The sequence below is a fragment of the Oncorhynchus mykiss genome, unplaced genomic scaffold (genome assembly GCF_013265735.2).
Source record: "Oncorhynchus mykiss isolate Arlee unplaced genomic scaffold, USDA_OmykA_1.1 un_scaffold_161, whole genome shotgun sequence".
Lineage (NCBI taxonomy): Eukaryota > Metazoa > Chordata > Actinopteri > Salmoniformes > Salmonidae > Oncorhynchus > Oncorhynchus mykiss.
This window is the reverse complement of record NW_023493667.1, coordinates 1,109,950-1,125,905: the sequence shown is the minus strand read 5'-3', so window position 1 is coordinate 1,125,905 and position 15,956 is coordinate 1,109,950. Positions and strand designations below refer to the sequence as shown.

The 15,956-nt window shown below is 43.8% G+C and overlaps 1 protein-coding gene across 1 annotated transcript in view; it reads left to right on the top strand.

Annotated features, from left to right (window-relative positions):
- Positions 1–660: 660 nt before the first annotated feature.
- Positions 661–15,956, top strand: part of LOC118947552 (adhesion G protein-coupled receptor L3-like) — a gene marked incomplete at its 5' end in the record, with an annotated part of 51,746 nt that continues 36,450 nt past the window's right edge. Inside the window, 2 exon segments of the mRNA XM_036972436.1 lie at positions 661–870; positions 10,275–10,495. Of these exon segments, the coding sequence (XP_036828331.1) occupies positions 661–870; positions 10,275–10,495 (431 nt within the window).

The window sequence follows — 15,956 nt, the reverse complement described above, 5'->3', positions numbered from 1 at the left end:
GTGTGTGTGTGTGTGTGTGTGTGCGTGCGTGCGTGTGTGTGTGCGTGCGTGTGTGTGTGTGTATACAGTGCCGACATCATACAAAGGTAAAAGTAGCGATTAATACTTTTTGAGGTCGGTTCGGTTTCGGTTTGATTATAAAAAAATTATCTGGGTTTTTGGTTTTGATTCAATAATATTTTTTGCCATTAAATCTTATTTGATAGGATTTATTCTGTATCTTACCTAACTGAATTTGCTCTACTCTCCCCCTCCCTCCCTCCCTCCCTCCCTCCCTCCCTCCCTCCCTCCCTCCCTCCCTCCCTCTCTCTCCTCTCTCTCTCTCTCTCTCTCTCTCTCTCTCTCTCTCTCTCTCTCTCTCTCTCTCTCCCCCTCTCTCCTCTCCCTCTCTCTCTCTCCCTCTCTCCCCTCTCCTCTCTCTCCTCTCCCTCTCTCCTCTCTCTCCTCTCCCTCTCTCCTCTCTCCTCTCCCTCTCTCCTCTCTCCTCTGTCTCTCTCCTCTCCCCCTCTCTCGCTCTCTCTCTCTCTCCCTCTCTCTCTCTCTCTCTCTCTCTCTCTCCTCTCTCTCTCTCTCCCTCTCTCTCTCCTCTCTCTCTCTCCTCTCTCTCTCTCTCTCTGTCTCTCTCTGTCTCTCTCCTCTCCCCCTCTCTCTCCTCTCCAGAAAACAGACTCCATGCAGGACCTTCTGCTGGATGTGATAACATGGGTTGGTATCCTGCTGTCGCTGGTCTGTCTCCTCATCTGCATCTTTACATTCTGCTTCTTCAGAGGACTACAGTCAGACAGGAACACCATCCACAAGAACCTGTGTATCAGCCTCTTCATAGCAGAGTCACTGTTCTTAGTGGGCATCAACAGAGCTGACCAACCGGTGAGTGGAGGAGGGAGGGGGGACGAGGGGGGAGGAGGGGGGGTGAAGTAGGTGGTAGGAAGGGGGGAAGAGGATGGAGCAGGGGTAAAGAGGGAGGAGGAGGATGGAGGAGGGGGAGGGTGGAGGAGGATGGAGGAGGAGGAGGATGTGGTGTGTATTGTGAAGACCAAGCGGTGCGTTTATATTATCTGTCTTCTATTTCTCTCTCACTTTCTCTTGTTCCATTTTCTTCTCCTGTTTCTCTTCCTATTTCTCTCTCTCTCTTTCTGTCTCTCTTTCTTTGTCTCTCTCCCCTCTCTCTCTCTCTCTCCCCTCTTTCTCTCCCCCCTCTCTCTCTCTCTCTCTCTCTCTCTCTCTCTCCCTCTCCCTTCTTACTCACCCCTCTCTCTCTCCCTCTGTCTTTCTGTCTCTCTTTCTTTGTCTCTCTTTCTTTGTCTCTCTCCCCTCTCTCTCTCTCCCCACTCTCTCTCTCTCTCTCCCCTCTTTCTCCCCCCCCTCTCTCTCTCTCCCCTCTTACTCACCCCTCTCTCTCTCCCTCTTTCTTTCTGTCTCTCTTTGTCTGTCTCTCTTTCTTTGTCTCTCTCCCCTCTCTCTCCCCTCTCTCTCTCTCCCCTCTTACTCACCCCTCTCTCTCTCTCTCCCTCTCTCTTTCTGTCTCTCTTTCTTTGTCTCTCTCCCCTCTCTCTCCCCTCTCTCTCTCTTCCATTCCTTATCACCTGTCCTAGTCGACTTCATCAGACTTCTACTAGACACCTCCTCTGTGATGGTACTTACCTCATTAAGGGAGTGTGTGTGTGTGTGTGTGTGTGTGTGTGTGCGTGCGTGCCTGTGTGTGTGTGTGTGCGTATGTGTGTGTGTGACTCCAGTCCTGTGTTAGTTATGGGTGACTGTGTTGACTCTCCCATTAACAGCGTTGCTAGTGTCTCTCAGCTGGAGGCTGGTGTCAGCTGTTAACACCAGGGGGAAATCACAACACTGCTTACCAAATGACACCCCAATCCCTACATAGTGCACTACATTAGACCAGATCGAATACGGTAGTAGTGCACTTTTTAGGGAATCGGGTGCCATTTGGAACTCACGCAACAGGTTCTGAATCCAACATGGTGACTTAGTTATTACCTGCCTGATGTGACATCGTCTCTCAACAGCAGAGACATGATGGAAGATTAAAGACACACTTCACTATCTCTTTTTATGTAGTCTGTCTCTCTCTCTCGCTTTCTGTCTGTCTGTCTCTCTCTCTTTCTGTCTGTCTGTCTGTCTGTCTGTCTGTCTGTCTGTCTGTCTGTCTGTCTGTCTGTCTGTCTGTCTGTCTGTCTCTCTCTCTTTCTGTCTGTCTGTCTGTCTGTCTCTCTCTCTCTCGCTTTCTGTCTCTCTCTCTTTCTGTCTGTCTGTCTGTCTGTCTGTCTGTCTGTCTCTCTCTCTGTCTGTCTGTCTGTCTGTCTGTCTGTCTGTCTGTCTGTCTGTCTGTCTGTCTGTCTGTCTCTCTGTCTCTCTGTCTGTCTGTCTGTCTTTCTGTCTCTCTTTCTGTCTCTCTTTCTGTCTGTCTGTCTGTCTGTCTCTCTCTCTGGTTTTAAACCTCTCTCTCTGTCTGTCTGTCTCTCTGTCTGTCTGTCTGTCTCTCTGTCTGTCTCTCTCTCTTTCTGTTTGTCTGTCTCTTTCTCTCTCTGTCTGTCTCTCATTCGGTCTCTCTTTCTGTCTGTCTGTCTCTCTTTCTGTCTTTCTGTCTCTCTCTCTCTCTTTCTGTCTGTCTGTCTCTCTCTCTCTCTCTCTGTTTGTCTGTCTGTCTGTCTCTTTCTCTCTCTCTGGTTTTAAACCTCTCTCTCCTCTCTCTCTCTCTCTCTCCCTCTCTCTCTCTCTCTCTCTCTCTCTCTCTCATCTCCTCCAGTGCTCTCTGGTAGTCTCCCATCTAACCCCTACATCTCTCATCTCCTCATGTGTTCTCTAGTAGTCTCCCATCTAACCCCTACATCTCTCATCTCCTCATGTGTTCTCTAGTAGTCTCCCATCTAACCCCTACATCTCTCCTCTCCTCCTGTGTTCTTTAGTAGTCTCCCATCTAACCCCTACATCTCTCCTCTCCTCCTGTGTTCTCTAGTAGTCTCACATCTAACCCCTACATCTCTCTCCTCTCCTCCTGTGTTCTCTAGTAGTCTCCCATCTAACCCCTACATCTCTCATCTCCTCATGTGTTCTCTAGTAGTCTCCCATCTAACCCCTACATCTCTCATCTCCTCATGTGTTCTCTAGTAGTCTCCCATCTAACCCCTACATCTCTCCTCTCCTCCTGTGTTCTTTAGTAGTCTCCCATCTAACCCCTACATCTCTCCTCTCCTCCTGTGTTCTCTAGTAGTCTCACATCTAACCCCTACATCTCTCTCCTCTCCTCCTGTGTTCTCTAGTAGTCTCCCATCTAACCCCTACATCTCTCCTCCTGTGTTTCTCCTCCCATCTAACCCCTACATCTCTCCTCTCCTCCTGTGTTCTCTAGTAGTCTCCCATCTAACCCCTACATCTCTCCTCTCCTCCTGTGTTCTCTAGTAGTCTCACATCTAACCCCTACATCTCTCTCATCTCCTCCTGTGTTCTCTAGTAGTCTCCCATCTAACCCCTACATCTCTCCTCTCTTCCTGTGTTCTCTAGTAGTCTCCCATCTAACCCCTACATCTCTCCTCCTGTGTTCTCTAGTAGTCTCCCATCTAACCCCTACATCTCTCCTCCTGTGTTCTCTAGTAGTCTCCCATCTAACCCCTACATCTCTCCCCTCCTCCTGCGTTCTCTAGTAGTCTCCCGTCTAACCCCTACATCTCTCCTCTCCTCCTGTGTTCTCTAGTAGTCTCCCATCTAACCCCTACATCTCTCCTCTCCTCCTGTGTTCTCTAGTAGTCTCCCGTCTAACCCCTACATCTCTCCTCTCCTCCTGTTTTCTCTAGTAGTCTCCCGTCTAACCCCTACATCTCTCCTCTCCTCCTGTGTTCTCTAGTAGTCTCCCGTCTAACCCCTACATCTCTCCTCCTGTGTTCTCTAGTAGTCTCCCGTCTAACCCCTACATCTCTCCTATCCTCCTGCGTTATCTAGTAGTCTCCCGTCTAACCCCTACATCTCTCCTCCTGTGTTCTCTAGTAGTCTCCCATCTAACCCCTACATCTCTCCCCTCCTCCTGCGTTCTCTAGTAGTCTCCCGTCTAACCCCTACATCTCTCTCATCTCCTCCTGTGTTCTCTAGTAGTCTCCCATCTAACCCCTACATCTCTCCTCTCCTCCTGTGTTCTCTAGTAGTCTCCCATCTAACCCCTACATCTCTCCTCCTGTGTTCTCTAGTAGTCTCCCATCTAACCCCTACATCTCTCCTCCTGTGTTCTCTAGTAGTCTCCCGTCTAACCCCTACATCTCTCCTCCTGTGTTCTCTAGTAGTCTCCCGTCTAACCCCTACATCTCTCCTCTCCTCCTGTGTTCTCTAGTAGTCTCCCATCTAACCCCTACATCTCTCCTCCTGTGTTCTCTAGTAGTCTCCCGTCTAACCCCTACATCTCTCCTCTCCTCCTGTGTTCTCTAGTAGTCTCCCGTCTAACCCCTACATCTCTCCTCTCCTCCTGTGTTCTCTAGTAGTCTCCCGTCTAACCCCTACATCTCTCCTCCTGTGTTCTCTATTAGTCTCCCGTCTAACCCCTACATCTCTCCTCTCCTCCTGCGTTATCTAGTAGTCTCCCATCTAACCCCTAAATCTCTCCTCATGTGTTCTCTAGTAGTCTCCCATCTAACCCCTACATCTCTCCTCTCCTCCTGCGTTCTCTAGTAGTCTCCCGTCTAACCCCTACATCTCTCCTCTCCTCCTGTGTTCTCTAGTAGTCTCGCTTCTAACCCCTACATCTCTCCTCTCCTCCTGTGTTCTCTAGTAGTCTCCCATCTAACCCCTACATCTCTCCTCCTGCGTTCTCTAGTAGTCTCCCATCTAACCCCTACATCTCTCCTCCTGTGTTCTCTAGTAGTCTCCCGTCTAACCCCTACATCTCTCCTCTCCTCCTGTGTTCTCTAGTAGTCTCCCGTCTAACCCCTACATCTCTCCTCCTGTGTTTTCTAGTAGTCTCCCGTCTAACCCCTACATCTCTCCTCTCCTCCTGCGTTATCTAGTAGTCTCCCATCTAACCCCTACATCTCTCCTCCTGTGTTCTCTAGTAGTCTCTCATCTAACCCCTACATCTCTCCCCTCCTCCTGCATTCTCTAGTAGTCTCCCGTCTAACCCCTACATCTCTCCTCTCCTCCTGTGTTCTCTAGTAGTCTCCCGTCTAACCCCTACATCTCTCCTCTCCTCCTGCGTTATCTAGTAGTCTCCCATCTAACCCCTACATCTCTCCTCCTGTGTTCTCTAGTAGTCTCCCATCTAACCCCTACATCTCTCCCCTCCTCCTGTGTTCTCTAGTAGTCTCCCGTCTAACCCCTACATCTCTCCTCCTGTGTTCTCTAGTAGTCTCCCGTCTAACTCCTACATCTCTCCTCTCCTCCTGTGTTCTCTAGTAGTCTCCCATCTAACCCCTACATCTCTCCTCCTGTGTTCTCTAGTAGTCTCCCATCTAACCCCTACATCTCTCCCCTCCTCCTGCGTTCTCTAGTAGTCTCCCGTCTAACCCCTACATCTCTCCTCCTGTGTTCTCTAGTAGTCTCCCATCTAACCCCTACATCTCTCCCCTCCTCCTGCGTTCTCTAGTAGTCTCCCGTCTAACCCCTACATCTCTCCTCTCCTCCTGTTTTCTCTAGTAGTCTCCCGTCTAACCCCTACATCTCTCCTCTCCTCCTGTGTTCTCTAGTAGTCTCCCGTCTAACCCCTACATCTCTCCTCCTGTGTTCTCTAGTAGTCTCCCGTCTAACCCCTACATCTCTCCTATCCTCCTGCGTTATCTAGTAGTCTCCCGTCTAACCCCTACATCTCTCCTCCTGCGTTCTCTAGTAGTCTCCCGTCTAACCCCTACATCTCTCTCATCTCCTCCTGTGTTCTCTAGTAGTCTCCCGTCTAACCCCTACATCTCTCCTCTCCTCCTGTGTTCTCTAGTAGTCTCCCATCTAACCCCTACATCTCTCCTCTCCTCCTGTGTTCTCTAGTAGTCTCCCGTCTAACCCCTACATCTCTCCTCTCCTCCTGTTTTCTCTAGTAGTCTCCCGTCTAACCCCTACATCTCTCCTCTCCTCCTGTGTTCTCTAGTAGTCTCCCGTCTAACCCCTACATCTCTCCTCCTGTGTTCTCTAGTAGTCTCCCGTCTAACCCCTACATCTCTCCTATCCTCCTGCGTTATCTAGTAGTCTCCCGTCTAACCCCTACATCTCTCCTCCTGTGTTCTCTAGTAGTCTCCCATCTAACCCCTACATCTCTCCCCTCCTCCTGCGTTCTCTAGTAGTCTCCCGTCTAACCCCTACATCTCTCTCATCTCCTCCTGTGTTCTCTAGTAGTCTCCCATCTAACCCCTACATCTCTCCTCTCCTCCTGTGTTCTCTAGTAGTCTCCCATCTAACCCCTACATCTCTCCTCCTGTGTTCTCTAGTAGTCTCCCATCTAACCCCTACATCTCTCCTCCTGTGTTCTCTAGTAGTCTCCCGTCTAACCCCTACATCTCTCCTCCTGTGTTCTCTAGTAGTCTCCCGTCTAACCCCTACATCTCTCCTCTCCTCCTGTGTTCTCTAGTAGTCTCCCATCTAACCCCTACATCTCTCCTCCTGTGTTCTCTAGTAGTCTCCCGTCTAACCCCTACATCTCTCCTCTCCTCCTGTGTTCTCTAGTAGTCTCCCGTCTAACCCCTACATCTCTCCTCTCCTCCTGTGTTCTCTAGTAGTCTCCCGTCTAACCCCTACATCTCTCCTCCTGTGTTCTCTATTAGTCTCCCGTCTAACCCCTACATCTCTCCTCTCCTCCTGCGTTATCTAGTAGTCTCCCATCTAACCCCTAAATCTCTCCTCATGTGTTCTCTAGTAGTCTCCCATCTAACCCCTACATCTCTCCTCTCCTCCTGCGTTCTCTAGTAGTCTCCCGTCTAACCCCTACATCTCTCCTCTCCTCCTGTGTTCTCTAGTAGTCTCGCTTCTAACCCCTACATCTCTCCTCTCCTCCTGTGTTCTCTAGTAGTCTCCCATCTAACCCCTACATCTCTCCTCCTGCGTTCTCTAGTAGTCTCCCATCTAACCCCTACATCTCTCCTCCTGTGTTCTCTAGTAGTCTCCCGTCTAACCCCTACATCTCTCCTCTCCTCCTGTGTTCTCTAGTAGTCTCCCGTCTAACCCCTACATCTCTCCTCCTGTGTTTTCTAGTAGTCTCCCGTCTAACCCCTACATCTCTCCTCTCCTCCTGCGTTATCTAGTAGTCTCCCATCTAACCCCTACATCTCTCCTCCTGTGTTCTCTAGTAGTCTCTCATCTAACCCCTACATCTCTCCCCTCCTCCTGCATTCTCTAGTAGTCTCCCGTCTAACCCCTACATCTCTCCTCTCCTCCTGTGTTCTCTAGTAGTCTCCCGTCTAACCCCTACATCTCTCCTCTCCTCCTGCGTTATCTAGTAGTCTCCCATCTAACCCCTACATCTCTCCTCCTGTGTTCTCTAGTAGTCTCCCATCTAACCCCTACATCTCTCCCCTCCTCCTGTGTTCTCTAGTAGTCTCCCGTCTAACCCCTACATCTCTCCTCCTGTGTTCTCTAGTAGTCTCCCGTCTAACTCCTACATCTCTCCTCTCCTCCTGTGTTCTCTAGTAGTCTCCCATCTAACCCCTACATCTCTCCTCCTGTGTTCTCTAGTAGTCTCCCATCTAACCCCTACATCTCTCCCCTCCTCCTGCGTTCTCTAGTAGTCTCCCGTCTAACCCCTACATCTCTCCTCCTGTGTTCTCTAGTAGTCTCCCATCTAACCCCTACATCTCTCCCCTCCTCCTGCGTTCTCTAGTAGTCTCCCGTCTAACCCCTACATCTCTCCTCTCCTCCTGTTTTCTCTAGTAGTCTCCCGTCTAACCCCTACATCTCTCCTCTCCTCCTGTGTTCTCTAGTAGTCTCCCGTCTAACCCCTACATCTCTCCTCCTGTGTTCTCTAGTAGTCTCCCGTCTAACCCCTACATCTCTCCTATCCTCCTGCGTTATCTAGTAGTCTCCCGTCTAACCCCTACATCTCTCCTCCTGCGTTCTCTAGTAGTCTCCCGTCTAACCCCTACATCTCTCTCATCTCCTCCTGTGTTCTCTAGTAGTCTCCCATCTAACCCCTACATCTCTCCTCTCCTCCTGTGTTCTCTAGTAGTCTCCCATCTAACCCCTACATCTCTCCTCCTGTGTTCTCTAGTAGTCTCCCATCTAACCCCTACATCTCTCCTCCTGTGTTCTCTAGTAGTCTCCCGTCTAACCCCTACATCTCTCCTCCTGTGTTCTCTAGTAGTCTCCCGTCTAACCCCTACATCTCTCCTCTCCTCCTGTGTTCTCTAGTAGTCTCCCATCTAACCCCTACATCTCTCCTCCTGTGTTCTCTAGTAGTCTCCCGTCTAACCCCTACATCTCTCCTCTCCTCCTGTGTTCTCTAGTAGTCTCCCGTCTAACCCCTACATCTCTCCTCTCCTCCTGTGTTCTCTAGTAGTCTCCCGTCTAACCCCTACATCTCTCCTCCTGTGTTCTCTATTAGTCTCCCGTCTAACCCCTACATCTCTCCTCTCCTCCTGCGTTATCTAGTAGTCTCCCATCTAACCCCTACATCTCTCCTCATGTGTTCTCTAGTAGTCTCCCATCTAACCCCTACATCTCTCCTCTCCTCCTGCGTTCTCTAGTAGTCTCCCGTCTAACCCCTACATCTCTCCTCTCCTCCTGTGTTCTCTAGTAGTCTCGCTTCTAACCCCTACATCTCTCCTCTCCTCCTGTGTTCTCTAGTAGTCTCCCATCTAACCCCTACATCTCTCCTCCTGCGTTCTCTAGTAGTCTCCCATCTAACCCCTACATCTCTCCTCCTGTGTTCTCTAGTAGTCTCCCGTCTAACCCCTACATCTCTCCTCTCCTCCTGTGTTCTCTAGTAGTCTCCCGTCTAACCCCTACATCTCTCCTCCTGTGTTTTCTATTAGTCTCCCGTCTAACCCCTACATCTCTCCTCTCCTCCTGCGTTATCTAGTAGTCTCCCATCTAACCCCTACATCTCTCCTCTCCTCCTGCGTTCTCTAGTAGTCTCCCGTCTAACCCCTACATCTCTCCTCTCCTCCTGTGTTCTCTAGTAGTCTCCCGTCTAACCCCTACATCTCTCCTCCTGTGTTCTCTATTAGTCTCCCGTCTAACCCCTACATCTCTCCTCTCCTCCTGCGTTATCTAGTAGTCTCCCATCTAACCCCTACATCTCTCCTCATGTGTTCTCTAGTAGTCTCCCATCTAACCCCTACATCTCTCCCCTCCTCCTGCGTTCTCTAGTAGTCTCCCGTCTAACCCCTACATCTCTCCTCTCCTCCTGTGTTCTCTAGTAGTCTCGCTTCTAACCCCTACATCTCTCCTCTCCTCCTGTGTTCTCTAGTAGTCTCCCATCTAACCCCTACATCTCTCCTCCTGCGTTCTCTAGTAGTCTCCCATCTAACCCCTACATCTCTCCTCCTGTGTTCTCTAGTAGTCTCCCGTCTAACCCCTACATCTCTCCTCTCCTCCTGTGTTCTCTAGTAGTCTCCCGTCTAACCCCTACATCTCTCCTCCTGTGTTCTCTAGTAGTCTCCCATCTAACCCCTACATCTCTCCTCCTGTGTTCTCTAGTAGTCTCCCATCTAACCCCTACATCTCTCCCCTCCTCCTGCATTCTCTAGTAGTCTCCCGTCTAACCCCTACATCTCTCCTCTCCTCCTGTGTTCTCTAGTAGTCTCCCGTCTAACCCCTACATCTCTCCTCTCCTCCTGCGTTATCTAGTAGTCTCCCATCTAACCCCTACATCTCTCCTCCTGTGTTCTCTAGTAGTCTCCCATCTAACCCCTACATCTCTCCCCTCCTCCTGTGTTCTCTAGTAGTCTCCCGTCTAACCCCTACATCTCTCCTCCTGTGTTCTCTAGTAGTCTCCCGTCTAACTCCTACATCTCTCCTCTCCTCCTGTGTTCTCTAGTAGTCTCCCGTCTAACCCCTACATCTCTCCTCCTGTGTTCTCTAGTAGTCTCCCGTCTAACCCCTACATCTCTCCTCCTGCGTTCTCTAGTAGTCTCCCGTCTAACCCCTACATCTCTCCTCTCCTCCTGTGTTCTCTAGTAGTCTCCCATCTAACCCCTACATCTCTCCTCTCCTCCTGTGTTCTCTAGTAGTCTCCCGTCTAACCCCTACATCTCTCCTCTCCTCCTGTTTTCTCTAGTAGTCTCCCATCTAACCCCTACATCTCTCCTCCTGTGTTCTCTAGTAGTCTCCCGTCTAACCCCTACATCTCTCCTCTCCTCCAGATTGCGTGTGCCGTCTTCGCGGCCCTGCTCCATTTCTTCTTCCTGTCTGCGTTTACCTGGATGTTCCTAGAGGGGGTTCAGCTGTACATCATGCTAGTGGAGGTGTTTGAATCAGAGCACTCCAGAACCAAGTACTTCTACCTGGCTGGGTACGGGGTTCCTGCTGTTATAGTGGCCGTCTCCGCTGCCGTGGACTACAGGAGCTACGGCACAGACAGAGTGTGAGTAGGGAGGGAGGGAGGGAGGGAGGGAGGGGGGGAGGGAGGGAGGGAGGGAGGGAGGGAGGGAGGGAGGGAGGGAGGGCGGGAGGGAGGGGGAGGGGGGGAGGGAGTGAGGGAGGGAGGAGGGAGGGAGGGAGGGAGTGAGGGAGGGAGGGAGGGAGGGAGGGAGGGAGGGAGGGAGGGAGGGAGGGAGGGCGGGAGGGAGGGAGGGAGGGAGGGAGGGAGGGAGGGAGGGAGGGAGGGAGGGAGGGGGGGAGGGAGTGAGGGAGGGAGGAGGGAGGGAGTGAGGGAGGGGGGGGAGGGAGGGAGGGAGGGGGGGAGGGAGGGAGGGAGGGAGGAAGTGGGGGAGGGGGGGAGGGAGGGAGGGAGGGGGGGAGGGAGAGACAGAGAGGGGGGATGGGAGGGAGGGAGGGAGGGAGGGAGGGAGGCAGGGAGGGAGGGAGGGAGGGAGGGAGGGGGGGAGGGAGGGAGGGAGGGAGGGAGGGAGGGAGGGAGGGAGGGAGGGAGGGAGGGAGGGAGGGCGGGCGGGAGGGAGGGAGGGAGGGAGGGAGGGAGGGGGAGGGAGGGAGGGAGGGGGGGAGGGAGTGAGGGAGGGAGGAGGGAGGGAGGGAGGGAGTGAGGGAGGGGGGGGGAGGGAGGGAGGGAGGGAGGGAGGAAGTGGGGGAGGGGGGGAGGGAGGGAGGGAGGGGGGAGGGAGGGAGGGAGTGAGGGAGGGGGGGAGGGAGCGAGAAAGAGAGGGGGGGATGGGAGGGAGGGAGGGAGGGATATGTTTAACCAGCTGTTATAGTGACTGTGGGAGGGAGGGAAGGAGGAGGAAGGAGGAGGAGGGGGAGGGGGCATGGGAGGAAGGGATATGGTTAACCAGATGTTATAGTGGCTGTGGGAGGGAGGGAGGGAGGGAGGGAGGGAGGGAGGGAGGGATATGGTTAACCAGATGTTATAGTGGTTGTGGGAGGGAGGGAAGGAGGAGGAAGGAGGATGGGGGGGGCATGGGAGGATGGGATATGGTTAACCAGATGTTATAGTGGCTGCTATATTGGACTATGGGAGTTACGGAAAGGACAGTGAGTATATATTGTATAGTAGAGTATTATATAGTATATTAGTATAATATAGTAGTAGTAGTAGTAGTATATGGTAAAGTAGTATAATATAGTAAAGTAGTATACTATAGTATAGTATTATAATATAGTATAGTAGTATAATATAGTAATATAGTATACTATATCGGAGTATAATTTAGTAAAGTAGTATAGTGTAGTATTATAATATAGTATAGTAGTATAATATAGTAAAGTGGTATAATATAGTAAAGTAGTATAATAAAGTAAAGTAGTATAATATAGTATAGTAGTATATTATAGCAGTAGAGTATAATGTAGTATCAGAGTATAATATAGTAAAGTAGTATAGTATAGTATTATAATATAGTATAGTAGTATATTATAGCAGTAGAGTATAATGTAGTATCGGAGTATAATTTAGTAAATTAGTATAGTATAGTATTATAATATAGTATAGTAGTATATTATAGCAGTAGAGTATAATGTAGTATCGGAGTATAATTTAGTAAAGTAGTATAGTATAGTATTATAATATAGTATAGTAGTATATTATAGCAGTAGAGTATAATGTAGTATACAGTAGTATAATATAGTAAAGTAGTATAATATAGTAAAATAGTATATATAGTATAGTAGTAGAGTATAATATAGTATTGTAGTATAATATAGTATAGTAGTATAATATAGCAAATATAGCAAAGTAGTATAGAATAGTGTATAGTATAGTGCACTATAGTAGTATAGTGTATTATAGTATTACAATATAGTATTGTAGTATATTATAGTATAGTATAATATAGTGGAGTATTGCTTTGTATAGTAAAGTATAGTATAGTATAGTGGTATATCACAGTAATATAGTGTGGTAGTACAGTATGGTATTATTGTTTGGTATTATAGTACCATACTATACTTTTATTGTATAGTGTAATATATATAATACTAGTATAATATAGTATAGTATAGTATAGTATAGTGGTATAGCAGTTTAGTATAGTATAATATATATAATCCCAGTATAATATAGTATAGTACAGTATAGTGGTATAGCAGTTTAGTATAGTATAATATATATAATCCCAGTATAATATAGTATAGTACAGTATAGTGGTATAGCAGTTTAGTATAGTATAATATATATAATCCCAGTATAATATAGTACAGTATAGTATAGTGGTATAGCAGTTTAGTATAGTATAATATATATAATCCCAGTATAATATAGTACAGTATAGTATAGTGGTATAGCAGTTTAGTATAGTATAATATATATAATCCCAGTATAATATAGTACAGTATAGTATAGTGGTATAGCAGTTTAGTATAGTATAATATATATAATCCCAGTATAATATAGTATAGTACAGTATAGTGGTATAGCAGTTTAGTATAGTATAATATATATAATACCAGTAGAATATAGTATAGTATAGTATAGTGGTATAGCAGTTTAGTATAGTATAATATATATAATACCAGTATAATATAGTATAGTATAGTATAGTGGTATAGCAGTTTAGTATAGTATAATATATATAATCCCAGTATAATATAGTATAGTATAGTATAGTGGTATAGCAGTTTAGTATAGTATAATATATATAATCCCAGTATAATATAGTATAGTATAGTATAGTGGTATAGCAGTTTAGTATAGTATAATATATATAATCCCAGTATAATATAGTATAGTACAGTATAGTGGTATAGCAGTTTAGTATAGTATAATATATATAATCCCAGTATAATATAGTATAGTATAGTATAGTGGTATAGCAGTTTAGTATAGTATAATATATATAATCCCAGTATAATATAGTATAGTATAGTGGTATAGCAGTTTAGTATAGTATAATATATATAATACCAGTATAATATAGTATAGTACAGTATAGTGGTATAGCAGTTTAGTATAGTATAATATATATAATCCCAGTATAATATAGTATAGTATAGTATAGTGGTATAGCAGTTTAGTATAGTATAATATATATAATCCCAGTATAATATAGTATAGTATAGTATAGTGGTATAGCAGTTTAGTATAGTATAATATATATAATCCCAGTATAATATAGTATAGTATAGTATAGTGGTATAGCAGTTTAGTATAGTATAATATATAATAATAATATAGTATAGTGGTGAAGTATAGTATAGTAGTATAGTATGGTTTTATTGTATAGTATAATATATATAATCCCAGTATAATATAGTATAGTATAGTATAGTGGTATAGCAGTTTAGTATAGTGTAATATATATAATCCCAGTATAATATAGTATAGTATAGTATAGTGGTATAGCAGTTTAGTATAGTATAATATATATAATCCCAGTATAATATAGTATAGTATAGTATAGTGGTATAGCAGTTTAGTATAGTATAATATATATAATCCCAGTATAATATAGTATAGTATAGTATAGTGGTATAGCAGTTTAGTATAGTATAATATATATAATCCCAGTATAATATAGTATAGTATAGTATAGTGGTATAGCAGTTTAGTATAGTATAATATATATAATCCCAGTATAATATAGTATAGTATAGTATAGTGGTATAGCAGTTTAGTATAGTATAATATATATAATCCCAGTATAATATAGTATAGTATAGTATAGTGGTATAGCAGTTTAGTATAGTATAATATATATAATCCCAGTATAATATAGTATAGTATAGTATAGTGGTATAGCAGTTTAGTATAGTATAATATATATAATCCCAGTATAATATAGTATAGTATAGTATAGTGGTATAGCAGTTTAGTATAGTATAATATATATAATCCCAGTATAATATAGTATAGTATAGTATAGTGGTATAGCAGTTTAGTATAGTATAATATATATAATCCCAGTATAATATAGTATAGTATAGTATAGTGGTATAGCAGTTTAGTATAGTATAATATATATAATCCCAGTATAATATAGTATAGTATAGTATAGTGGTATAGCAGTTTAGTATAGTATAATATATATAATACTAGTATAATATAGTATAGTATAGTATAGTGGTATAGCAGTTTAGTATAGTATAATATATATAATCCCAGTATAATATAGTATAGTATAGTATAGTGGTATAGCAGTTTAGTATAGTATAATATATATAATCCCAGTATAATATAGTATAGTATAGTATAGTGGTATAGCAGTTTAGTATAGTATAATATATATAATACTAGTATAATATAGTATAATATAGTATAGTGGTATAGCAGTTTAGTATAGTATAATATATAATAATAATATAGTGTAGTGGTGAAGTATAGTAAAGTAGTATAGTATGGTTTTATAGTATAGTATAATATTTAAAAGTAGTATAGTATAGTAGTATAGTATGGTTTTATAGTATAGTATAATATTTAAAAGTAGTATAGTATAGTAGTATAGTATGGTTTTATAGTATAGTATAATATTTAAAAGTAGTATAGTATAGTAGTATAGTATGGTTTTATAGTATAGTATAATATTTAAAAGTAGTATAGTATAGTAGTATAGTAGGGTTTTATAGTATAGTATAATATTTAAAAGTAGTATAGTATAGTAGTATAGTATGGTTTTATAGTATAGTATAATATTTAAAAGTAGTATAGTATAGTAGTATAGTATGGTTTTATAGTATAGTATAATATTTAAAAGTAGTATAGTATAGTAGTATAGTAGGGTTTTATAGTATAGTATAATATTTAAAAGTAGTATAGTATAGTAGTATAGTATGGTTTTATAGTATAGTATAATATTTAAAAGTAGTATAGTATAGTAGTATAGTAGGGTTTTATAGTATAGTATAATATTTAAAAGTAGTATAGTATAGTAGTATAGTATGGTTTTATAGTATAGTATAATATTTAAAAGTAGTATAGTATAGTAGTATAGTATGGTTTTATAGTATAGTATAATATTTAAAAGTAGTATAGTATAGTAGTATAGTATGGTTTTATAGTATAGTATAATATTTAAAAGTAGTATAGTATAGTAGTATAGTAGGGTTTTATAGTATAGTATAATATTTAAAAGTAGTATAGTATAGTAGTATAGTATGGTTTTATAGTATAGTATAATATTTAAAAGTAGTATAGTATAGTAGTATAGTAGGGTTTTATAGTATAGTATAATATTTAAAAGTAGTATAGTATAGTAGTATAGTAGGGTTTTATAGTATAGTATAATATTTAAAAGTAGTATAGTATAGTAGTATAGTAGGGTTTTATAGTATAGTATAATATTTAAAAGTAGTATAGTATAGTAGTATAGTAGGGTTTTATAGTATAGTATAATATTTAAAAGTAGTATAGTATAGTGGTGTAGAGTATTATAGTCGTTTAGTATAGTATATTTGTGGGCCACTAGGACCATCACACGTACTCACACACACACACACAA